The 24,967-nt window shown below is 48.7% G+C and overlaps 4 protein-coding genes across 5 annotated transcripts; 1 reads left to right on the forward strand and 3 right to left on the reverse strand.

Annotated features, from left to right (window-relative positions):
- The first annotated feature begins 3,710 nt into the window (after positions 1 to 3,710).
- LOC117848265 (mitochondrial dicarboxylate/tricarboxylate transporter DTC) lies at positions 3,711 to 7,442 on the forward strand. Its single transcript, XM_034729603.2, has 6 exons — positions 3,711 to 3,978; positions 4,901 to 4,984; positions 5,377 to 5,438; positions 6,070 to 6,431; positions 6,671 to 6,885; positions 6,989 to 7,442. The coding sequence occupies exons 1-6, from the start codon at positions 3,841 to 3,843 to the stop codon at positions 7,043 to 7,045; spliced, it is 918 nt and encodes a 305-aa protein (XP_034585494.1). The 5' UTR covers positions 3,711 to 3,840; the 3' UTR covers positions 7,046 to 7,442.
- Positions 7,443 to 10,541: 3,099 nt separating this feature from the next.
- LOC117848264 (gibberellin 2-beta-dioxygenase 3) lies at positions 10,542 to 13,732 on the reverse strand. 2 transcript variants are annotated; one of them, XM_034729601.2, is made up of 3 exons: positions 13,136 to 13,731; positions 11,576 to 11,918; positions 10,542 to 11,079 (listed from the first exon to the last, which is right to left on the reverse strand). In XM_034729601.2, the coding sequence occupies exons 1-3, from the start codon at positions 13,597 to 13,599 to the stop codon at positions 10,807 to 10,809; spliced, it is 1,080 nt and encodes a 359-aa protein (XP_034585492.1). In that variant the 5' UTR covers positions 13,600 to 13,731; the 3' UTR covers positions 10,542 to 10,806. The 2 variants fall into 2 exon arrangements, with proteins under 2 accessions (XP_034585492.1, XP_034585493.1); XM_034729602.2 differs by lacking the exon at positions 10,542 to 11,079 and adding an exon at positions 11,086 to 11,492 and having other exon boundaries at positions 13,136 to 13,732.
- A 2,198-nt stretch (positions 13,733 to 15,930) lies between these two features.
- LOC117850070 (mannosyl-oligosaccharide 1,2-alpha-mannosidase MNS3) lies at positions 15,931 to 19,547 on the reverse strand. Its single transcript, XM_034731850.2, has 6 exons — positions 19,434 to 19,547; positions 17,596 to 18,545; positions 17,198 to 17,459; positions 16,846 to 17,043; positions 16,569 to 16,717; positions 15,931 to 16,486 (listed from the first exon to the last, which is right to left on the reverse strand). Exons 1-6 carry the CDS (start codon positions 19,530 to 19,532, stop codon positions 16,216 to 16,218), a joined length of 1,929 nt encoding a protein of 642 aa, XP_034587741.1. The 5' UTR covers positions 19,533 to 19,547; the 3' UTR covers positions 15,931 to 16,215.
- A 1,670-nt stretch (positions 19,548 to 21,217) lies between these two features.
- On the reverse strand, positions 21,218 to 21,973 carry LOC117848215 (RING-H2 finger protein ATL16). Its single transcript, XM_034729546.2, has one exon. The coding sequence runs from the start codon at positions 21,971 to 21,973 to the stop codon at positions 21,218 to 21,220; it is 756 nt and encodes a 251-aa protein (XP_034585437.2).
- Between the last annotated feature and the right edge of the window lie 2,994 nt (positions 21,974 to 24,967).

Here is a 24,967-nt window from a genome sequence, read left to right on the forward strand (position 1 = left end):
ATCGCTTCTCCGGCTGACGCCGACTGTTAGAGGTTGGATCCGCGCCTCCCATGGCCGGATTTACCCTCTCCACCACCGGATCTATGACCTGGGCTCGTCTTTGCTCCTTCCTGCCGCCACTATGAGTGCGCTGCCCGCAACTAGCCTTGGCGGCGCTCCTCGCCACCCCCCTAGCCTTGATGGCTCCCCGCTGCCCCCCTAGCCGAGGCCTAGCGAGCACCGCCCGGCCTTGCACCGCACCATCAGCCTGTGCCGCTCCCAACGTCAGTCCGCTTGGCTGGCCGCCGCCGCGGGCCTGGTAAGGCGCTGCCGCAATGGGGGACCGACGGTCCGACCGCGGGCAGGGGCTGCTGGTCGTTGTCGTGCCCAGACCCGCTCGCCATGGTGGATGGTGTACTGCACTGGCCATTGACCTGCGCCTAACTGACTGCCCTCCTTGGTGGGTGGCGGCGGCTCTAGAAGGTTGGCGGCATGCTCGAGGGGTGGGGGCAAGGTGAAAGTCTCTGCTTGCTTGCGAGCATATGACGACGACGCCCTCAGGCGCCGTTTACCTCCTTGGAGGCATCATTCTTCTGCCCCTCCTCCCTTCTGCACCTGCGAGCTTCCTGGGTGTAAAACTTGACCATGTAGGTCGGGTGACGGTGGCGACAGTGGCGTCGTATTCCTCCCTGGAGGCGTTATTTTGGAAGTTCACGTCAGATTGCAGTTGTCGTGGTGGGAGTCGTCGTCAACTCTCCACGGGGAAAATTTTCTTCTGTGCCTGCCTTCGTTTTGAATTGTCCATCGTCGCCTTGGTTGCTTGGATTGCTATCTTCTAGCGAACTCTTTGCCACCACTGTCGTGCTGTTGGTGCTTCCTCTGGGTGGATGCTTCGCCGCTCGGGTTGTGGTCATTGGGTGGGTGCTTTGCCACTGTTCTTGGTTGAGGTGGATGCTTTGCCACCGTGTGCTTAGGCGGATGTTTTGCCGTCATGATGCTGTTTGGGTGGATGTTTCGCCACCACTGATGTTATGTTGGTCGGGTGGATTTTGTGCCACCGCTGGTTGGTCCGGGCGGATGCTTTGCCACCGTTTTCTACTCTGAAGGATGCTTTGCCACCGTGGTCGTGTTGTGTCGGTGAATGTTTTTGCCACCGTTTTGTGCTTCGAGCTTGCTCTCCCTAGGCATCTCTAGCGATGGTGTATCCCTTTTGCAGGTTCAGCTCTTAGGGTGGCAGGGTTGGGGGTGTCCTCCCTCTTTCGTGCTTCTTCTGCTGTTGGTTTGTTGTGCTTGTTGCTTCGGCCGCTTGCCGGCTATGAGTTTGGTTGTACTTTTCTTCAGTGTTTCTTTGTTTTTAAGTCGTTTATGCTCTTGTGTTGGCCAAACCATGTTTGGCTGCATCAAGATTTATGTTTGTAATCTGCTTTCTTCTTGATGAAATACGTGCTGTGCTATGGCTATCTGCAGTTGTACTCTATTGCCCGTTGCTCGTAGACAGTACAGGACGCTACGTAGGTATTTCCAGTACTACTTTGGTACTGTCTGTTTACTCTCTGTTTTTAGCAACGTTTATCTCTTTACTCTTGGCAGTTGTTTTGTATTTTGATGTGAAAATGAACTCATATGAACTCCAGTTTTGGAAGAATTGAATTTTTGGTGCATAATAGTACTGAGATTCATTTAATAAAAAATCAAACTTCTTTTTCACTGTTTATGCCAGCTAGTTCGCTGTCTAACTAGTTTTGGTCAATTTTGTGATGACGATGCATGCTTATTAATGGGGACATGTTTTCATTAGCTCAGCACACATTGAAAATATCAATTTACAAGGGTCAACACATGGCATATGCTGCGTAAATTGTCATGCTCTCAATGCAGGTTCAAAATGTCCTTTTCGTTACAACAAGATTGTATCTCACGATTCTCGTCCTCTTTCACCTCATCTTGGCGACTTCGATTCGTGAATTGAAATGCACCCACAGCGACAAAATCAGTAGAGTCACAGGTGACAAATCCATGGTTCAAGTGTTTTGAGTCAGCTGACACAACCTTGCAAGTGCCAGTACTTGATTTGTCTCTAGTTTCGGTTCACATGATGGATGGCTACGACTATTTGCGCGATATCTTTCACCTTATATGGCCATCTAAAAGGTCAACAGGAAAAAGCACCAGCTTTATTTAGTTTATACGGAGAAAATGACATTACCGTGAGGAATCTCCCCTCGTGGGCATTTTTTCAGTGAACATGCATATGTATGCCTTAGAAATTTGGTAGTAAAAAGTTGTCACTACTAAAGCAGAAATATTCGGTCCATACTTGTGCACTATAATTAGTGGATCAGCGGTCCACAAAAAGCACAACAAATACTGGTTCGGACGATGGAAGTTATGGTTGTACATCTCGACCACCTGCTTGTTCGCACCGTCTCTGAACTTGAATTTTAAAACATATTTTTCTTTCTTAATGAAAAATCACCTGATCCTCCTTAGACTAGGCCTTCCTTTTACGTTATGTGCATCCATGTGTTTCCTATGAATGCAAAAATATCGATCTTTGTTTCTTTTCGCAAAAGGTAATGGATTAGTCCCCGTATATTCCTTTTCTGACAAAATCCGGGTACTTCTTCAACGATGGTCTAGGCACGAAGGAAGACAAGACCAAGGTACGCACCTTTACTCTTGAAACTGAAGCCATGGTTTTTTTCCCCCGAACATGGAATGAGATCCATGGTAAATTTGTGGTTAATATTTTCTTCGGTTCAAACATTAAATTTCAAGGACAAAATAATAATAAATTATATGGCATTTAGGATAAAATAATCATAAAATTGTCTAATAATCTATGCTTATCCTACTCTAAACGTTATATATTTGAAAATAGTTTTTGCATATACTTTTTCTGGTTCACGTGTTTGCTCGACTAATATAGATATAAAAATAAATTAAAATACATAGATAGATACTCCCTCCGTCTCAAATTACTATTCATTTTGCTTTTCTAGATACAAAGCCTTTACTATAAATCTAGATATATGTATATTTAAATATGCAGCAAAAGTTATGTATCTAAAAAATCAAAATATATAGTAATTTGGGACGAATACATACTGGATGTTGAAATATTGTTGCCTGGTTCTAGTGTCGAGAGCTGTGGCCACCAGCAAGTGTCATTAATCAGATCTGGAATATGCGAATAAAGATTAGTGAGCAAGCACACTACGAGTGGCAAATACCATGTGGTACAAAGCCTGGTTCTTTTGCCAAAATATTGACATCGAGGATCTGTTTGGTCCTTTTGGAGCTTGAAGGATCAAAGGTAGTCTTTTCAACGTTGTACAGGCACGACTTTGATTACCGACCCCAAACACAGTTCATTTTACTGGACTGGACCCAAAGCAAAGCACTCTTTAACGCACTAACCAACTACAATGTTTTGACCATCTCCATTACGCTTTCCCGACGGGGTCACGTCATGGCAGCCCGCGGGGCCCCACTACCGCACCGCTCTTGCTCCATAGACCAAGCCCGTACACCCCTGCCTCACTCCACCCACCCTCTAGCCCCACACGCGGCCACCGGTCGACCCCGCACCGTCCGTGCACCGCGCCCACGCGCCGAACCGGGCGATCCCGCACGCGACGTCGCCCACGAGGTCCCCGGCGCGCACCTGGCTGGCTGGCCGCCCGCAACCATTTTCTTTTTTTTTTCCTCGCGTTAATAAAGCGCAACGCCACCCAGCGATCTAGGCAGCCGCCGCCTCCTGCTCATCTCCCCCCTCCTCCTCCCTCGCTCGAGCCGCCTCGTCCGCTCCGCTCCCTCACCGAGCCGAGCGCAGCGCAGCCCGATCCGCAAGAGGGAGAGATGGCGGACGCGAAGCAGCAGCAGCAGCAGGCGGCGGTGGCGGCCACCGGCGTCTGGAAGACGATCAAGCCCTTCGTCAACGGCGGCGCCTCCGGGATGCTCGCCACCTGCGTCATCCAGCCCATCGACATGGTCAAGGTACCGTGCCTCCACGCCGCTCCGCCGCTCCCTCCCCCGTTCGGCTTCCTAGTGCTGGTGTGTGTGTGAGCTGGGGTGGCGGGATCGGGGGTTTGCGGGCGTAGATCTACGGGGATGGTGGATGCTTGCTACTCGAAGTGGTGGGTCGGTTGCGTATCTGCGGAATTTCCGCTCTGGTGGTTGGATCTGGTGAATCGAGGGTGGCCTTGGGTTCAGCGCAGTGAAACTAAGCTTGCTGTTGGGGGTGTTTCGGTGCGGCTAGACTTAGATCCGTGTGAATTGCCGTAAATGGATCGTGTATGCGTGGGTTGGTGGGGCTGGAGCTTTACGTTTTGCTGGCCGCGCGATCTGTTGGTAATAAATGGTAGAATTAGCTTGCTTGGGTCGCTTAGGTCCATGGAGATTGGTTTGTGCACTGTGACTTGAACTGATGTGAGGTGTCCATATCTGTTAGGTTCTCGTTTGGTAAGATCTGGGTATGTATGGACGTCTTTAACTGACCATCGAATGGGTTTTCATTTGTAGTAGTTAGGTGTTTCTCTGATTCCCTGTGATCTTCTCTTGGAGGAAGATCGCTGCAATTTGGGAAAATTTCTTTGGTTCACTCTGTGTTTGAGTGGAGTTTAGCAAATAGAATCACAATGCGATTGACAATTAATCTATTGGCCAAGATCTGCTCCTGTTGGAATTCTTTCAATGGACTGTCATGATTAATAATGCTTGCACCTAACAAGAACATTAGGTCATGGTGAAAGGGAACCACATGTTTTAACTTCTGTTCCAACTTGAAAATTGGCTTAGTATAGATGTCACTGTCAAAGTCTTGATGGCATGCCTTTTTGGAGCTCTATACTATATGGCCCTTGGCACGTGGAGTCCTGTCCAGCCCAACATGTAATTGTTATTGTTGTTTTGGTTTCAGGTGAGGATCCAGTTGGGTGAGGGCTCCGCTGGTCAGGTCACGAAGAACATGCTTGCTAACGAGGGGCTCCGTTCCTTCTATAAGGTTTGTTTTTCTGGGTGTTTTTTACCCTTTTCTTGTACAAAGTCCTTATATATATTATTGATTGCTGATCCAATGGTGCTGCAATGTTCAAGAGAAGCCAAACAGGGTATTAGATTTGAGGATTTGAGTCTCTGGTTTTAGAAAATTATGTTTTGATTTTAGATATTCATTTAATGCAACCTGTACAGTTGTAATCCAGTACATGATATGGTATGCTTTAAGGCTAGCATCTTTGCGTTTGACCTTATATGCATCCAAGATGTGGCATTTGCATTTTATCTTGCACAGTACAGAACAATGAGCTTGTGTGGTTGTGTTCCATATGGCATTTTCAATTAATTGATATCTTGGATTGGCATGTAGCTTAATTGCTCGTATATTTTTCTTTGCAGGGTCTGTCCGCTGGTTTGCTAAGGCAAGCGACGTACACGACTGCTCGTCTTGGATCCTTCAGGTTTGTATAATGTGTTTCGTTTATGGTAGATTCACTTATTGTTTCCTTTTGATTTTCTTGCACAAAAATCTGTGGGTGAAGATCTGCTTGTTTTAGCATATGGTTTCCATTTGAATGTCAAGAAAGGCCGCTAGTTTCTGTTGATTGCATATAGACATTGCTAGCTTCTATTGGTTAGTGCCTATCAGATATATGGTTGCATATACTAATTTGTTTCATGAGCTGTGCAGTCTTCAAAAATGACTTGACCCTTAAAAGGAGTGCCATGATATTGATGTTTTTTTCATTCATCTGCACTGTTTTGTATGATGATTTTTCACCAAGGAATAATGCTATTGTAATGTTTTGTTTGATGTTAATATAAAATTCTGTTTCACCAAGGAGCTTGTAGATTCAATTTTCTTTTGTTTGATGTTGAGTGAATCATATGATTTGGTAGTTGGTGTAATTATTACCACTATACTGTATAGTGAACAAACATTTCCAGTGCCTTTTTTTTTGTCAAAGTCATGCATGCATATCTAAGATTAGCTATGAATTTTGAGCTATTTTATCTTGGTTTTGAATTAAAGTTTTACATTCTTTCCAACAATTGTTCTATTATTTAATTATGAGCATGGAACATTTCCAGGGTTCTAACCAACAAAGCAGTTGAAAAGAATGAGGGGAAGCCGTTGCCACTAATTCAGAAAGCTTTTATTGGTCTGACTGCTGGAGCAATTGGTGCTTGTGTTGGTAGTCCTGCTGATTTGGCACTCATTAGAATGCAAGCTGATTCAACCCTGCCCGCCGCACAAAGGCGCAACTACAAGAATGCTTTCCACGCACTCTACCGTATCTCCGCTGATGAGGGAGTCCTTGCACTTTGGAAGGGTGCAGGCCCAACTGTTGTAAGAGCTATGGCACTGAACATGGGTATGCTTGCTTCCTATGACCAGAGTGTCGAGCTATTTAGGGACAAATTTGGCGCAGGAGAAATTACTACTGTAATTGGTAAGGTTCTATTACCTGATATCCTTGTGCATTTTGTGCTATGTTAATGAAATCGAATGCCTGTTTTTATGTAACTGACATTTTGCCCTACACGTATAGGATTTTTCCTGAATTTTTTTATGTTACTGATTTTTGCAATACTTATGTTTGCATATTTCCATCTGCTTCGATATGTATACTATTATGGAGCCATGTTAGGCCTGTCAGTTTCCTGATGCAATCGTCGAATTTGATTACAGGAGCCAGTGCTATTTCTGGATTCTTCGCCTCAGCATGCAGTTTGCCCTTTGACTACGTGAAGACACAGATTCAGAAGATGCAACCTGATGCCAATGGCAAGTACCCGTACACAGGGTCTTTGGACTGTGCCGCGAAGACCTTCAAGAGCGGTGGGCCATTCAAGTTCTACACTGGCTTCCCGGTGTACTGTGTCAGGATTGCGCCCCATGTCATGGTGAGCGAAAATGCTTGGCAATGCTCAGTTGGACAGTTAATTTGTCTGCCTTATACTAGTCTGTTGACTCTGGTATACTCATCGATTGATAATGTTTGTGCAGATGACCTGGATTTTCTTGAATCAGATCCAGAAGTTCGAGAAGAAAATTGGCATATAAGACCTACATATCAAAATGGGGTTAATCGCTCCATGCTATCGTAATAACATTCCAGCTGCTTTGACACTCCAGTAGTTGGTTTTGGTAGGGACAAGTCTGGACCAGTTTTTACCTTAGCTTACATGCCAATTATTGTCATTACAATAATCGTATTATTTGTTGTACTGGGGCAATTTTTTGGGGGGGGGGGGGGGGGGGGGGGGGTGGAAATGCTTTTGTTGGCTGGGATGCAGCCACAAGGAGAGGGGATACTACCTAGTCGTGCCATTCAATGGAACGGGACAATGTTTCATACAGATTTTTTTTCTGCAGTGAAGCTTCTGCTAAGCCTTTTAAACTATCGCATTTGAGTATTCTTTTTGGTAATGAAAATGAGGTTAGTTGGGATTTGTGGCAATGATCGGCTGAGCTTGTCGAATTGTCCTCCCGTGATTGGTAAGCTGCGGCACGCAGAGGCTACGAGCTTTCTCAACCAGCCTCGGGGGATGCATATGGATGTGGATGTTTTGGTTGCATGGGGTGATGCATATGGACGAAATTCTAATGTGGATGTTTGGTTGCATGGGTTCCAATTCAAGGTCTTGGCCCGCCCCAGTGGCAACCCTTGTTGGAAATTCTTATATACATGCTCGCACGCATTACCTGTCACGGGTTAAGAAATGAAACGCACACAGCACGCAATTGATAGCTGCTCGAAGCCAGGATCATCAAAAGAGGAAGTATACACATACTTCCTCCGTAAATGTAGGTTGTTTTGGTTCCGTTTCAATTTCAAAATGCAGATAGTATTTCCCAACATTCAGACAATCATCAGTATAGTCCCTCCGTTTCAATTTCAAAATGTAGATCATCAGTATAGTCCCTCCGTTTCAATTTCAAAATGTAGATCGTTTGGGCTTTTTTAGGTACATAGACAGTATTTTCCAACATTCAGACAATCATCAGTATGGATGGTGAAATTGTCACTAGAATCATCTCCATCTTGATTGATAGCTGCTCGAAGCCAGGATCGTCAGAATAGCGTACACATATATTACAATTACACCAATGGGGGCTTCTGCGGGTTCGTGCCACTGTCGAGGAGGCACAGCACAAACCAAGCAATGCTTCAGCAACTGAACATGCAAAGAGAAGTAAAGTAGCAAGGCTACTACATTCTAGATACCTTCATACAGTAGTCCCCAGAAGAAGAGAAGGGCAAGGACCATGATGCGAGCCGCTCCTTATTCCAACATGAGCACAACATTAAAAAAATGAGCAAAGTGTTACTCCATTTTTCGTAGAACGCTTTCTCTTGCCCGCTGTTCCTTTCAGCTCTCGAATCTCCCCTGTATTGATAACAATGGAGACAGTCGTCATCTCTGCAAGCATAGGTGGACTTGCTACTTGATCCCTCTCTTTCTTGATTGATAGGTAGTTAAAGCCAGCACCATCCAAGGAGCACAGCATACAGGCCTGAGGCCACAACAGATGCTGCTGCAGGTTCGTCAGTCGTCACCATCAAAAAGGCAGAGCAGAGATGGATCAAATACCAAGCAATGCTGCAGCAAATCAATATCTTGACAAAACTGATATACATAGGCTATTACATACTCCAAGCTTTGGCACAGCAAGATCCTGACAAAGAGAAGGAAAAACAAAAATCACAGTGTGAGCCTCTCCTTATCCATGTCTAAATCAGTTCAGCTTAACGAGTAGGTTCCTCTGCTGCTAGGAAACATGCCACAGAAAAGTTAAAATAGATGCTTAGAAGTCTAGAGTACTAGTATGAGTGAGTTGGTAACTTCACATCTTTCCTGACGAATTACCCTCCTACATTCTGCCAGCCATACATCATATATCTGTTTACGGGAAAAAAAACGCATTTTTTTCGCTCTAACAATGTAGCTGACTGGAGAATTGGTAACTTTACTGCACTACTAGTACAAATATATTTTTTTTTCATATTGAAGAGGCAATACACAGAATCTAGGTAAATATCAGGTGACATTTTTCTTTCCTGTTGTGTGTTCGCTAAAACTCAGAACCCTTTAGCGCAAATCAGACATGATGCATCCAAAACTTGATCCTGATCTCAGTCAGTACGTCCATTATTGTGGCAGCAAGGGGAACTCAGGCCTCAGGGCAGAAAGGGCTTGAAACACGGCTGCCTTGCATCCTGCCGACTCATTGGCATTGGCGCCTCCTTCCTCATCAGCCGCGGCGGTTTCGGACCTGCTTCAGGCAACAATCAGCAGACTTGTTCAGATCTTCAGACTGCCACCAAGATGGTTCAGTGGGGACGGCAGAAAACAAATTATTGCACATGGAAGATCGATGCTAATGAGAATTTGGAAATGTGGAAGATTTCCCTATTTCTCCGTCGTGATTAAGCATTTGAGCCTTGCTATGCTACATCACGTCTTGATTGAACGATCGATGGTAATGGCCCTGAAAAAAAGAACGATCGATGGTAATTTGAATGGTTCAAGAACAGGCTTTTCCACTTACCCTTGCTGCTGGGGGATTTGAACGGCCTTGTACGGTACGCGCCTGCAAGGGGCATGAACACGCCGGTGCCGCCGCTCCCGTTGTGACGCCTCGCCGGCAAGAAAACGCCGGTGCCGCTTCTTCCATTCTGACGCCTCTCCGGCAGCAGGTTAGCGCCGGCAGGTAGAGCGGCTACCGGCGTCGCAAAGATCTTTACAGTTCCAGGACAAAGAACCGTGTCGTCGTTCTTCCCGGAACCCGGTGCGACATGGGCCATACTCCCGCCGCCATTGGTCTTCAGGACTCTGCTGACGTGTTGGTTGTGTGGGGCTGCAATCGCCGGACGAGGCCGGTGTTGGGTTCTCTTTCCGGCGAGGCTGAGGATGCTGGCGAGATGCGCGGCGAGCCCCTCGATGACGGCGTGGCTGCGGCAGGCGGTGGCGGCGGAGTTCTTCACAGTGTCGTCTACGATGCCGATTTCCGCGATGATCTCCGGCGGCAAAAGCTGGCTGGCAACCTGTTCGAGCTCCCGCGTGCAGTAGCCGCCGGCCATTGTCCTTGGCATACAGGGATCGAGGGAGGTGTAGTGTTGTGGGGGTGGTGGAGTGGAAGACGATGTGGCGAGTGGATGAGGTGGCCTTTTGTACGGCGCATGAGAAGTGGGAACGGAACGCGCGCGCGCGTATTTTCCCACGATCTTCCTCTCTTTCCCGCGTTCTGATTTTGTGTCAAAAAACACGGTTTAATTATGGGAAGGCTATATACATGTGGAGTTAATAATGCTTCTTGGGTTTTACCATGAAAATTTATACATTTGCTACTTCAGAACGTATATATCCTTAAAATTGGTCGATCAAAAACTTAGTAACCCTTAGCAAATTGGGCCAGGCCAAAGGACACGAATAGGGCCCAAAGAAAATTTTAAGGCCCAGAAGAAACCAGTCCGTGTGAGAGGAAAAAAAACAACAGAACGAACTGGTTGGTGGTGGATTTGAAGCAAAATTAAAGCCATTTTTGAATCCACGCATAGAAAACTCGTGATTACGTGTACATTTCTATCATTTTCGTCTGGCCATTCTCGCGTTACAGGCTTTCGCCATGGCCGGGCACACTGGCCCCTGACCGCTTTCGTTCCCACAAGAACAGGGGCACCGGTGCACGAAGCCGCTCTTGCTTCACACGAACACAGAAGCTATACCACACACAAGAGAAAGAGAACATTTCTACGCTACTACACATCATCCAGAGGCTCGCCGGCGATCGACCAACCACCAGCGCGGCGGCTTAGCTGACTAGCTGGTGGCGGCGGCGGCGGCGGCCGTGGCGGTCTCGAAGTATCCGAGGCGGTTGTCGGCGAGCTTGGTCCTGTAGGCGGACGTCTTGTACTCCCTCCATGTGAACTCCCTGTAGCGGCGGCGTCCTCCCTCCCGGTCGACGAGGCCCGGCAGCGGCGCGAGGCGCTCCCGCGGCGGCGGGCCCCCGAAGAAGATGACCGACACCCGCGGCCGCGCGCTGCTCACCATCACCCGGTGCCGCACGCTCCGGAACCGCCCGTTCGTCAGCACCTGTTATCAGCACGCAGGCAGCCACATGGATCAGGAATCAATCAACAATGGGAGATTTCACTAACAGAGGTAAACTATTTCAGCCATTACTACGGGCTGATTTCACCGACAATGGGAGATTTTTTTTTTCTGTGACCGATAGATCAGCCTGTTCATGACAAGCAGGCTCCGTACTGTTAGGAGGGTACCAAAAAAAGGTTTGTCGATTGGGACGGAATCGGTCGCCACTTGGGCATCCACACGTTGCACTCGCTCGGACATCACAGCCACGGACGCTGATCAAATGCGGCCTGCTCGTGCCGTACGCAGACACAGAAAGACCCCTTCTTTTCTTTTTCTAGTAGCAAAAAGCGACGACATGACGTGTCGGGGGAGCCACTCGCTTTCAGTACCCAAGTTGTAGAACTCGACATCTAATTGCCAATTTCATAAAGAAGAAGAAGAAGAAAATCGAGATCAGGGCATGCAACAGTAGTAGCAAGATTAAACACGGTACCTGGAGTGCGTCGCCGACGTTGACGAAGAATGAGTCGGTGTCGGAGGGCACGGCGACCCAGGTGCCGTCCCTGAGCTCGATCTCGAGTCCGGCGGTGGCGTTGGAGCGGAGGACGGAGATGATCTGGGGGTCGGTGTGCTCGCCGAACCCCGTGAGGCGGCTGCCTTGCTGCTGCTGCTGCTTGGGCGGGTAGTGGTTCACCCTCAGCATGGAGTCGCTGTCCCCGTCCAGCACCAGCCTGGTGAACACGCCCCTGTCCTCCAGCCCCAGGCCTTCCGCCATCAGCTCCAGCACCGTGCACGTCATCCGCCGCACCGCCGCGACGTACTCGTCCAGAAGATCACTGATGAGAGAGAAGCAGCAGTCGGGTGTCGGGGTCCGTCAGGCCATGGGTTTCGATGCTCGATTACAATACAGTCTGTAGATGCTACTGCTAGATCGCTGAAACATCAGATGCAGAAGACATCAGCAGGTGTCTCTGCCACAGTGCCATCACGTTGAGCAGGAGGTGATAAGAGTCGGCAGAAAGCTGCCGTCAAGGCTCCAGGCCAGCTCGGAGTAGGACACTCGCGGCGGCGACAGGTAACCCAAGTTGCGATGGAAAAAGCTATCATTTCGAAGCTCAAGGTTTAACGCTATCATTTTGACTTTACAGAAGAGGTAGAGGAGATAAGAACAGTGACTAAGCAAAGGGATGACGATCACGGAGGTAGCCGCCCCGGCTGACACGTCCGCCTCCCCGCGCTCTGATCCGCCCGGCCGGGAGCAGGAGATGGATCGATCAGCTCAGCCTGGTGGTGCCACCAGCCATGTGACGCACGGGTGGGGTGGTGGCCGGTCAGGTGCATGCATCAGAGGCGCCCAAAATGTCACCGGTTTACCTTGTTTCCGGCCATTTCTTTTTCTGTTCTGCGGTTCGGATTTTGTGTTGATAAGAGTTCTTTGTGTTTCGATATCTGTCCTTAGATTATTGATGACATGACACTAGATCGCACGACATTTTTTAAATTTGTTCGATCATTTTCCATCATTTTTTTGGGGTGGGGACAGACAGCGCAGAGGTTCTGCTCACCTTTTGGTGAAATTCGGCACGTGCGGTTTACCTCTCACCTCTCCCCAATCAAGCTTTCTGCTGCTTCTTTTTTTTTTATTTGTGCCACGCTACATGAAAAGTACAATGGCATTTTTCTTAATTATTATGCCTCCAACACAGCTCAAGTTCAAGTAAATTTCTACTCCTCAAATCGTAGACCGAGACCGTTTTGTTTTGACTGATCATGCTCCAGCCGGCGATTTGGAACGGATGTAGTATTTTTCCAACAAGTATTACTACTCTGATGATTTTCTAGCTATCAGCAAACATAGCATTAGTAAAGAAATAAGAAATCAGCGAAGTTTAAATTCCAGTCAATAAATATCAGTACGCAACAGCATCTACGCCTGCTGTTGGGCCCACAAGCAGTGACTGCGCTCTCGCCCCTCTTGCCCAAAGCGGAAATTAGCAATGCCGCCGCCAATGCAGAGTGTGATTTATCATACCAAGTAAAGAGAGAAACTCACCGGAAACAGCAGGGCGACGCCTCCGCGGGCGCGGACGGCGGCGGCGCGCCGGGCAACGCCACGGGCGCAGCAGCGGCGCCGGCGGCCGTGACGCCGAGCAGGAGGTACTCGACCCAGCCGAGGTCGCCGTTGCCGCCTATCCGCTTGCTGTTGTACCCGAACGGGCCGCCTCCCGGCGCCGCCACCGCCGCGGCGGCCTTCTCCTTCTCCCGCTGCGGCAGCGCGAAGAAGGCGGTGGCCGCGGCCTCGACGCGCGCCAGAAGCGGCCGCGGCACGCCGTGGCCCGTCACCTTGAAGAACCCGTGCTCCTCGCACGCCCTGGCCACCGCGCGCGCCGCCGCCGCGCGGCCGCTGGTGGCCGCCGTGGACAGGTCGACCTCCGGCACGGCGGCCAGCGGCGGCGCCGCGCGCTGCACGCCCGGGAGCGCGATCTGCTCCAGCTCGCCCTTGGATAGGACAACCATGGCTACAATGCGTACGAATTCCCAGTGTTTGTGTGTGCGTGTCCAAGAAACAGAGGAGGGAAGCAGAGGAATGGTTTGGGGGTAGCTCGACAGGCTTTCTCGCTGAGATGGGGGAGGGAGACGAAGGGGGTGGCCTCTGCTTATATAGGCATGGGGGGAGTGGTGGTCAGAGGTGTATGATACTACCACCTCGATGGATGCGTGTGGTGTATGACACTGTTCCAGATTTCCGACAGCTACCTACCTGCGTCGTAGGAGTATGATGCAATGCACTGAGCACTGTTGTGATATCTCTCGCATGCCAGATCAATGTATTGGATCTTATCCCTGTTTTTTTTTTTTGAAACTTTGATCTTATCCCTGTTGGGGGCTGGCTTTTCACTGTGTGAGGTGTTGGCAAAAGCGGTCGTTATCAGAGAGCATAGAAGGCTCACAGTGGATTTACTACCATTACAATCAGGTGATCAAGTTCAATGATAAGCCATCGCAACCGGGTAACCGATCAATTCGGAAAGGCTGTGCAATGGTGGGTCTGGTGGAAGATGCAAAAGGATGGAAAATGTTGAGGCTTCATGTCAACTTTAGCAAAGGGAAACCCCATTTTTAGCCATGCCCACAGCGTATCAACCTCGAAGGGGAATCACCGCCGGCGCTTGGACCTCAGAGGCGGCGGCGGGCCCCCTGTCGCGAGAGCCCGACGCCGCGTGGCCGCTTATCATTTTCCATCCTTGCTCACGAAACAAACCCACGGGCGCCGCAGCCGCCGCAGGGAGGGAGGTGCCCACGCGGCGTTCCGCCGCGTGTCCCCCAGCCCACGAAGGAATCCGCTGGCGTGGCCAGTCAGACGGGTCGGCCGTCCGCGCCGCGGTCCACCCACACACCCACCCGGCCACCGCTGGCTCCGCGGCCGGGACGCGCGCCACCAGGCCACCCCGGCAAGGAAAGCTGGCGCGCGGGCGACAGGGACAGCGAGACCGCCCGCTCCTGCCCATGCCATTCCCATGCCGCCCCGCCGTGCGCGGGCTGACGAATTGCGGCACGTTGCCGCGGGCATCGCGCGGGCCAGCAGAGGCAGGGCAGAGGGCCAGGGGCCCCGCGGCGTGCGGGGTGGGCGGGCGAGCGGTGGGCGCGTGGGGCGGACGCGTCGCGCGGAGGAGAGGTGGTGGGACGTGGCGTGGGCCGGCCGTGCCCACCGCGCGTCGCGGTCGGGCGAGGCCGCTGCCTGCCGCGCTGGCGCCGATCAGGCCGACGGACGCGACGCGCCCCCAGGCTCCAGCGCGGCAGCACCAGCAGCAGGGATTCCATCCATCCGCCATCGGCTTGGGCCAGTCGAAGCAACGCAACCATCGTATTGGATGCTCCGCACATTGTATTGCGCGCCCGGGGATGTTTCGGAATTTGGCCCTCCAAGCGCCGGAAAGCCACATTTATAGGATGACACAAAATACCAAACGTTTATTTCACCTCTTCCGTTGTACGAGGTGGGCATCTTATAAGATATACTTTTTTCGTTTCAAATCATAGATCGTTTTGATTTTTTAATTTATTAATTTTGTTATGCACTTAGATATATCTTATATCTAGATGCATAATAATATCTATAAATGTAGAAAAATCAAAATAACTTATAATTTGCAACGGAGGAAGTACTATCTCAACTGCATACTCGAACGACTCACTGATCATTTAGCTAACTTTATGACTTAGTGGCTACAATTTTACTCAGTACTGAATCTAAAAACCAACATTTTACCATTCAATAATGACCGAGATGTCAGAAATCAAGGAAAGCTAGGCATGTGACTCTAATTATAACTAATGCTGGTGCTCTGAGATAATTCCGAAGATAACATAATCTCTCAGCACACGTTTGGTGCAATGCAATAACATAGTGGACTTACGTAATTCAAAACTGGTCAGCAGTATAATAAATTAATGGTGCGATACTATTGAACTGGTGTATGATAAATTCATAGAAGAAGGGTTCTTGTAATCTTTGATGTTATTGTCTTGAATGTTACCGCAGACACAGGTTCGTTCACCAGTGTGATAGTGCACTAATTGAACATGGTGAAATCTGAGGATATTCCATATATTTATGATTTAAGCATCGGTTAAAGCGAGTGACTTGCAATGTGCTACACTATAATGACAATCGGAAAACCCAAGCTGGAATGAACAATGTGTTACCAATTAGCAACCACTTCAAATGATAAGGGTACTGCTTGTACTCACCAGTTAACCATGGAGAAATGGTGGAACATCAGAGGACAAGAAAGGATGGACGACACATGATCATACAATTCTAGACAAAATATCAGTGCAAGTGTGTAACAGCCAACTGATTTTAACTGATTTCAAAATTTGAAGTTAGATTGTACAGAGTATAAAAGTTGCACGGCCTTCCAATAAATACAAGTGAAAATCCAAAATCCTCAAAATCAAGCATGACGATTCCACGATCAAGATCCTGCCTCCAAGATTGATTCCTATGTTGCTTCAAGCTCACGTAAAGGGATTTTCACTCCTCCGACTATGTTGTCAGTTGTCAAGTATATTTCTCATATATCCGTTACTTCTCTCATCATGATCATACAACAGTTATACACTTCAAAACTATACAGAATGTGAAGCCTGTTCCGCAGACCGCATGACTGGAAGAGGATGGGCCTCTGTATTGAATACATACTTATCTAGTGGAAGAGTATTGCTTTCATCAAACAGCAAATACAAATATTTCAATGTTTCTCCAAGGAAGAAAGTTTCCATTTTGTCTCTCCTATGAGGAGGTAGGCTGGTGACATCATCTAAGGAACTGTAACCACCTGAATCAACTTTAGTGTATTTCTCAAAAGCCTGAAAGATCTGCCAACCCCACTCCCTGTACCTGTTTGTGAAAAAGGAAGAAAAAGATGAGCAAATAGTGACATGATGCAAACTGAGAAGTAGGCAATTCCCCGAAATCTTACTTGGGATCCTCTGTGATTCTATGCAAAACAAATAGTGATTCCACAGTCTCTGGGCGTAAAAGATTGTGACGATCAAGTGGTTTTATTATAATATCATTGACATATTTGTTGCTTTTATTACCACCATCAGGTCCCCCTTCTGGATTACCCTGTAGAAACCTCGTAGCATTAGTGATTAGCATGCAAAATCAACATATACATTTAACCATCAGAAAATAAAATGTAATATTGACCGAACTAAGGATTAGGATACCCACTATCTGAGAGAACCCCTTACCTCAATGTGGAAATAAGCTATTTCAGGAGCAAGGCCAGTAGAGGTCACAAAGTACATCTCAACACATGTTTTGGCAAGATCTTCAGCAAGCTGGAGATTTTCGATGTCTTCATCAGTTAACAAATTACTTTCAAGAGCCTTTTTCTTGGTGATACCTTTAGTTGCACCAAGGGCAAGGGTACCAGGAAGAAAACACACCTGCAAAATGAAGACATCCCATTGCTAGTTATCAAGGAAGTCATGCAGAAAACAATAAGGTCACAAAAGCTTGCCCAGGGGAAAAAATCATTATAAGGATAAATGATTTCTCAATTGAGTGCAAGAGGATAGATGTTCAATGAGAGCTGCATACCAGGTGATCCATTTTAGGACTAAAATCACCATTTCGTCCAAATGGAAGCTCTCCAACAAAGACCAACTCGTTTGGAACAGTTTTCCGAACAAGAAGATGTTTGACCCCTCTCATTGCTTCAGTATACATTTCAAACAGATACTTCAAACTAGTGTCACGATTTTCCTCTTGCTGAATCCACACTTTTAGTAGATACTCATAGTAACTGTCACCACGAGATCCTAATCTAATATTCTCACCACTAAATTGACCAGAGGAGGGGCTGCACATGAAAAAAAAATTAAAAATTAATCTCCTCTAAATTTTGATGCCTTTGAATGCAATACAATGGAATAGCATTAAGATGGAATGCAAAAGCAATTTATTTGCAAAATATATGAGGGTCAAACAATGCATACTTGATGTAAATAGGCACCAGACCCTCCACCTTTGGGAGTGTTCTCATATGCTCTAACACCTTCATTGCCTCCCTGTCATACTTTGGATCCCCTGATACTTTGCTGAGGTAACTGAACTCTAGTTGCAATGTTGAAGCCTCTGAGGTACTGCTTAAGCCATCTGGGGCTGCATGTGCAGTTCGGTCACGAAGAATAACATCACTTAAAGGTATAGCTGTTGGGCTTGATGTAAACGCCAACAATAACCTGTCTGCTAAATCCTTTGAAACTTCCAAAAGTCGCTCTGGATTAGCTTTTTTATATGATGCTGGTATCCTAGAGTCACCTGATCCTGCATGATCGCCACCACTCAAATGGTATGCACTAAGAAGCCCTCCCAAGACACGGATGGTAGTCTCAAATAAATTAACCTGCCCTTTCTCACTGATTCTTTTCATTAGGTTCTCCTCAATCCATTTTGATGCTTCGGAAACAACATCATCAGCACCCATTATTATCGCAGTGTCCAAAGAATCCACAATTGTAGCACCTAGACCTCCTAATCCATCAGTGCCTCTGTGGCTCAAAGGCATAAGCTCATCATAACCCATTGCATAATTTCGGTAACCAGACCATGCATGTTCAAATGCTTCTTTAACTTTCTTCTGCCTAGAGGTCCACTCAGATGGAGACTGCTGAAGTAGAGAATTATTTTTGTAGATTTCATTTGGTGGGAGACGTGGGGGCAGCCTTGGTGGTTTTCTCCAAAGTGTGCGAATATTGGGAGCTCTCTTGACATTGTTATTATGCATCTCTTTGCCATGTAGGTCACCAGATACAAAACCCTCTGGGCTTTTGTGCAGAAATAAGTATAATAAGCCAGAAACCATCAACAGGCTCAAGAATTTACCAACAGTGAACTTTCCACAACGGTACTTGCTGCTGTTAGTAGCCAGGGACTGTACAAGCATCTACATATGAGAAGTAACAAAGCTTTAGAGGGAAGAACAACTAACACGACCATAACAGTCTCGAATACAAGTTTCCTATATGCAAGAAACGAAAAACAATTTATGTAAAGGGCTGTTGCTTCATCATCAGGGAGGATAGACAAAGATCAGTTCTTTTCATCATACATGAAAAGTGTAGTACTGAAGTTCCCAGAAATGAAGTAGGGCAAATAACATCCAAATGTAAAGTACCAAAAGAGCGTTATTACTATTTATACTATCCATTGAGCGTTACAACCTAAAAACATATTCTGAATTTTGGCGCCAAACATGCTCAAATATCACAGATATATAAGGTAACATGGTCTACAAATTCTTCAATCCATGATCTGATATGGACATCACATTTATTAAATTCACTGTATCTACACCGCAAGCAATGGGTGAGGTACAAATGTTGAAGTACATGGTAGAGCAAGAGCTTATATGAGACCATACTAACTACTTGAACCCTCGAGGTAAACCAATTCACACACCGACGAGCATACACGACCTCCTGATGGAAACAACCATTTGAATTTTGATGTAAGCAGATCGAAACAACCAGGGCAGCAGCGCCACAGATACCAGAACCTCCAACCAGGGCAATTTCAACAGTGAGTACCACAGATCCGATGCCACGGAACCCTCATTCCACCCAAAGTCGCATGTCGCAACACCTTCAACCTTCTCAACGACACAATCACACAACCAACTAATCGAACAAAATCACTCCCCCTCACAACGAGTCAAGTCGCCGCGGAGATCAAGCTCCAACCCCCAAGTAGAGCTACCTCGACTCTAGGGAAAAAGAATCCTCTTTTTGGGGGCAAACAATGGGGGGTTGGATCGGGAGGGGAGGCGCGGCACCTTGAGGCGAGACCGGTGGCGGAACTTGGCGTTGTTGTAGGCGCCGCCGGCGCCCACATCGCGCATCGAGTAGGGGAGGGGGCCCGAGCCGCCGCTCATCCGCGCGGGAGCGGGGGTGGCGCGGGGAGTGCCTTGTAGAAGCTTCTGGGAAGAGGCGGGGCTCGCCTGCGTCGCGCGCGAGATCCGGGTGAGGTGAGAGGGGAGCTTGACGCGGGACAGACGGGGAGAGGGAGGAGGGAGAAGCGGGTCGGGTGGGTTGGGTTTCGATGTCCGGCTCGCCGTTTCCGTTTCTTGACTGTCTTGGTCTACTTCCAACAAATCTGGCTAAGCAAAAATTGCAACATGTATTAGTGCCCTTGAACAATATTTGAACCATACGGTTTGCTCTGCATCGCGCTACTGGTATCTCTGCTCATAACTGTATATATTTCAATAGAAAGACGTTGTATACACATTTAATTAGAAAGTTATTGTATATGTACATGATAGAAGTAATTATTATTAGATAATAATGTATTCTTTGTCATATGTGATTACTGATGTTGCTAAAAAAACGGATCACAAGAGGATTGCCAAAAAGTCATTTGGATTGTATTTCATTGCTCGCGTGATAACAATTATTTAAAATTGGTTGTTTCACGGGACACATGAGACTATATATTTTTATTGATCTATGCTATTTTGAAATATTTGTACTTTTTAGTATGATGTTACAATAACTTTAATATAGGAATTGATATATATTCTTTAGTTCAAACACTAAATGGAGGACGATCCAGAGGGAGAGAGAGAGCTGGAAAATACAACTATTTGGGCCATTTTCCTAGGTGCTCATGGATATCATAAAAAATCTTAAAGTTTATATGAAATGTAACATGAGAGTGGTTAAAACTTTCTTTCTCTATTTCACTCTATATCCGTGTGCTTCCTCCCTATGTTCCTTAGAATTCCAAGTCTAGAAAAATCTTTGATCTTGTGTTTTTTTTCTAACATTGTTTAATCGACCAGTGTGAGTAAGGGTTTGATTCAAATACATCTTACAAATGAAAAGTACTATCATTATATTAATTATTGCAATGTTGAGGAACACAACGTCTTGCAATCTTTGTATTATTACCTGAAGTAAATGGAAGTTGGATGGTGTGGAACTAGTCAAGTTAGCATACGCTTTGATATATTATTGCTTACCTTTTGTGTTGTACTAACTATTGAAACGTAGTATACACACATGCTACGTACACTAAATTTCTATGAATGAATACATGCACACCCTACCTATATGAGCATCTCCTAAAAAGCCGAAATAGTAGATCATGACATTAACAAGGCTCGGTGAAAAATGAAAAATCCATGTCATCCTGAAACAGAAGGACCTTGCCTTCTAAAACTATGACAAGAGGTCTTGCACTTTTGCTACTTTTCATGTTTACTTAGCACTTGATTACTTGACTTCAAGGAACATCGTCCAAGGTTCATTTAAGTGTTTTTTTGTCGGTGCGGCCATTTGCCCATTTCAATGAATTTAGGTGAAAACAAATACATGAAACACGACGTGGAAGTCTTGAGTATTCGTCTTTTTCTCTTGATTTATTTATTCTCACCAGCAGTGCTATGTGTAACATTTATTAGAACACTACGACATCCATCCATCCTCCTCCAAGTTCCAGCAAATCATCCAAGTTGCTAGTCACTTCCCTAAAACCAAAAGAAAAGGAAAGGAAACACACAACAAACAACATAAAGCTACTCCTACCATGTACCTCCTCTCTGATCGATACACACTACTAGAGCTGCGCCTCCAGGTCCCTTTCCCCGTCGTCCAGCAGCCTGCCCTGCGGTGGCAACGCCGCCGCCGTCGACGTGGACCCCCGCGACGTGCCGCCCTCCTGCTCCTTGTCGGCGCAGCCCTCGCCGGCGCACCTTGCCACCACCTCGGCGCGGCAGACGGGGCACGTCGAGCGCTCCCTGAGCCACACGTCGACGCAGCCCCGGTGGAAGACGTGCATGCACAGGGGAAGCAGCCTCGCCGCCTCGCCCTCCGCCAGCGCGCCCAGGCACACGGCGCACTCCCTCTCCTCGGCCTCGTCGCCCGCCGCCGCCGCCGCCGCCTCCTTCCGGTACGCGAACTCCGGCAGCGCCGCGATGGCGTCGGCGTCCAGCCCCGTGGAGCGCTTCTTGTCGGGCTCCGCCGCGGCTGCGGCGGCGGCCTCGGCCGCGTCCCGGCTCTCGGAGCGCCGCACAAGGTACCACCGGATGGCGCAGAGGATGAGCAGGATGGCGAGGAGGGAGCCGAAGCTGATGCCGAGGACGGCGATGTAGGAGGTGGTGGTGCAGCACGCGTGCGCGGACGCCGTGGCGGCGGCGGCGTCGTGGCGCGAGGTGTAGGAGGGCGCGCCGACCGAGACGGAGACCGCGAAGCAGGACTGGTCCGCGGGGAGGCAGCCCGCGGCGGCGTCAGGGGCGGGCACTCCGGGAGAAGAAGGGGAGGAAGAAGACGGCAACGGCAACGACGACGACGAGGGCGGTTGTCGCGACGGCATTGCGGGCGCGTGGGGTGGTGAATAGGAGGCGGTGCATGCGCGGGTACAGGAGCTTTTGAAGGTGCTGGTTGCATGCCATGGCTGGGGATGGAGCTAGTGCGGGTGGCGCGAGGGAAGTGCGGGCGCTCTTGGGGTGGGGAGGAGAGGAGATACGTTGACCGCCACGGCGAACCCCGCTTGACAAGAATAGCCTGGTCGGGCCGTGCATGTTTGAGTCTATAGCTTTTCTTTCTCCGATTTTCATTTCAGTTTTGCTCAGTTATTACTGGTTTATTTACACTTCGTTTGGCATTTTAGCACACGGGAATCTTGGTTTCCATAAATAAATATAAAAGGACTACAGAAAAATATCAATGTGAAACTTTTTTTTATCATTTTTCTAAAAAATGAGGTTCATCATGTCGTGTTTTCTACTATCTAAACTTTACTCGACTAGAACATTAAAAAGTAGACGGCAACTACCCCTACATAAAAATAGTTGGGCGAACATTAATGGAAGGAGGTAACATCGCAAGAAGAGAGAGGCATGATCGAAAATTGCATATGGTTGGATTTTCATCTAATGGCTCTTAATCATCAAGTATAAAAAAAAATTAAAACATGAGCGTATTTAGAGGTAAAACTTCTCATATTATGTGTCAGCCACACTTATGTTCCCCCCTTCTCTTTAGATCTTCACACAAATTGTGCCTTTTTCATATGTTTTTAATGAAGTACCAATATTGAAAGAAAAGAAAAGAAAAGAAAGAATCATGGTACTCTAGCTTGGGGATAAAAGTTGAGTTTGTAAAAGTGCGTTGCTAGCGCCCAGACGTCCGATGGGAAAACTTTCCATCGGACACTCTGTTGGTCCATCGCAAAATCAAAAAATAATGTCTACAACATAGAAAATAAACGTTTGCAACATAGAAAATCACCGTTTGCAACATAAAAAACATGTTGAAAAAAATTTATTAGCCATCTGTTAATGATGAGGAAAAAAATCCGCCGCAACATCTGTTTCGTGTTGCATGGAACATTCAAATCTTCATTGAAAATGTAACATCCAGATAAAACACTTGCAACACACTAGTAGAGAACTTGTCTTTAGTCCTGGTTGGTAGGGAGCAAATCTCCCGAAAAACCATCCGGGATAAAATAATCGAGACAAATGGGGGGGTCTTTTGTCCCGGGTCACTCAACCGGGACTAAAGACCCCTTTTATCCCGGTTGGGAATACCAACCGGGATAAAAAAGTTTTCCAAAAAAATAAAAAAAAGCACCCGCGGGCGGAGGCCTGCCTCGGCTCCCGCGATGCCGGCCTCCGTGCGCCGCCGTCGAGCCACCGCATCCCGCCGCTGCCCGCACCCCGCGTCGGCGTGCCTGCTCCGGCCTCGCTCGCCCGTGACGGTGCGCCTGCTCCGGCCCTGCCGCCTCCTGCTCCGCCTCGCACCGCCTCCTCCTCCGCCGCATCCACCCACCGCTCCTCGCCCGTCGTCATCGCCTCCTCTTCTGCTGCATCCACCCACTGCTCCTCGCCCGCCGTTGCCGCCTGCAAAAACTCACCACAACAACACTGACACTACACCGAGCTCACCGTCGCCGCCGCTTGCAACAAAAAACTGCAACTCACCACCACAACTACACTGACTTGGCCACCGAGCTCACCACCGGCCGGCCACCTCTTACTGTTCTGTCCTGTACCTCGCCCCATTGCTGCTCCTCAATGGCAGTGAGGGGCGAGCAAAGGGGGAAGGGGAGGGCAGTAGAGGGGGGGTGGCGGCGCCGACCGGTAGGGAGGGGAGGGGCGGCGGCGGCGCCGGGAGGGAGGGTGAGGGGGCGGCGGTGGCGCCAGGAGGGAGGGGAGGGGGCGGTGGCGCCGGCATGGAGGGGGAGGGGGCGGCGGCGCTGGTAGGGAGGGAAGGGAGGGGCGGCGGCGGCGCCAGGAGGGAGGGGAGGGGGCGGCGACGCTGGTAGGGAGGGAGGGGAGGGGCGGCGGCGGCGCATGAGGGAGGGGAGGGGTCGGCGGCGGTGGCGCCAGGAGGGAGGGGGAGGGGCGGCGTCGCCGGGGGGAGGGGGGGGGGGTGGCGGTGGTGTCGGGGAGGAGGGGGAGGGGGCGACAGCGCCAAGAGGGAGGGGAGGGGGCGGTGGCGCCGGCAGGGAGGGAGGGGGAGGGGCGGCGGCGCCGGGGAGGAGGGGGAGGGGGTGGTGGTGGCGTCTGGAGGGAGGGGGAGGGGGGCAGCGGCGCTGGTAGGGAGGGAGGGGAGGGGCGGCAGCGGCGCCGGGAGGGAGGGGAGGGGGCGGCGGCCGGTAGGGAGGCCAGGGAGGGGGCGACGGCTCCAGTGAGAGAAGAAAGAGAGAGAGGCTAAGAGATAAGGAAGAAGAAAGAGATAAGAAGCTGGGAATATAGGAGGGTAACGCGCTAGTGAGAGAAGAAAGAGAGTGGAATTGGAGGGGGCGCACGGAACGAGGGAGGGACTTTTTATCCCGGTTGGAAACACCAACTGGGACTAAAGGGGCCCCCTTTTATCGTGGTTGCTGTTTCCAACCGGGATTAATCACATTGATCCCGGTTGGAAAGACCAACCGGGATAAAATGGGACCCCTTTAGTCACAGTTGGTGTTTCTAACCGGGATAAAAGGTCCCTCTAGACCTCTACTCTTTACAAACGGGATTAAAGGGGTTCTTTAATCCCGGTTGGTGAACCCCTCACCAGTGGGGGGTGGTTTAGTCCCGGCTGGTGAATCTTTTATCTCGGGCCAACTTTAAACCAGCATAAAATGGGATGGATGGAAGGTGAGTTCTCTACTAGTGACATGTGTGTGAAACATATGCAATATCGCAACATCTAGATCTACTTTGCAACATCCACATGAAACACTTCCAACATTCTTCTGAAACATCTGAAACACTTGAAATATATGCTTGCAACATGCAGCAAACTTTTGCAGGAGGAGCACTGCACAGCGGGATCCGACGCTAGCAAATGATGGTGGTGGAGGAGGATGGCAGCG

The sequence above is a fragment of the Setaria viridis genome, chromosome 3, assembly GCF_005286985.2.
Source record: "Setaria viridis chromosome 3, Setaria_viridis_v4.0, whole genome shotgun sequence".
NCBI lineage: Eukaryota > Viridiplantae > Streptophyta > Magnoliopsida > Poales > Poaceae > Setaria > Setaria viridis.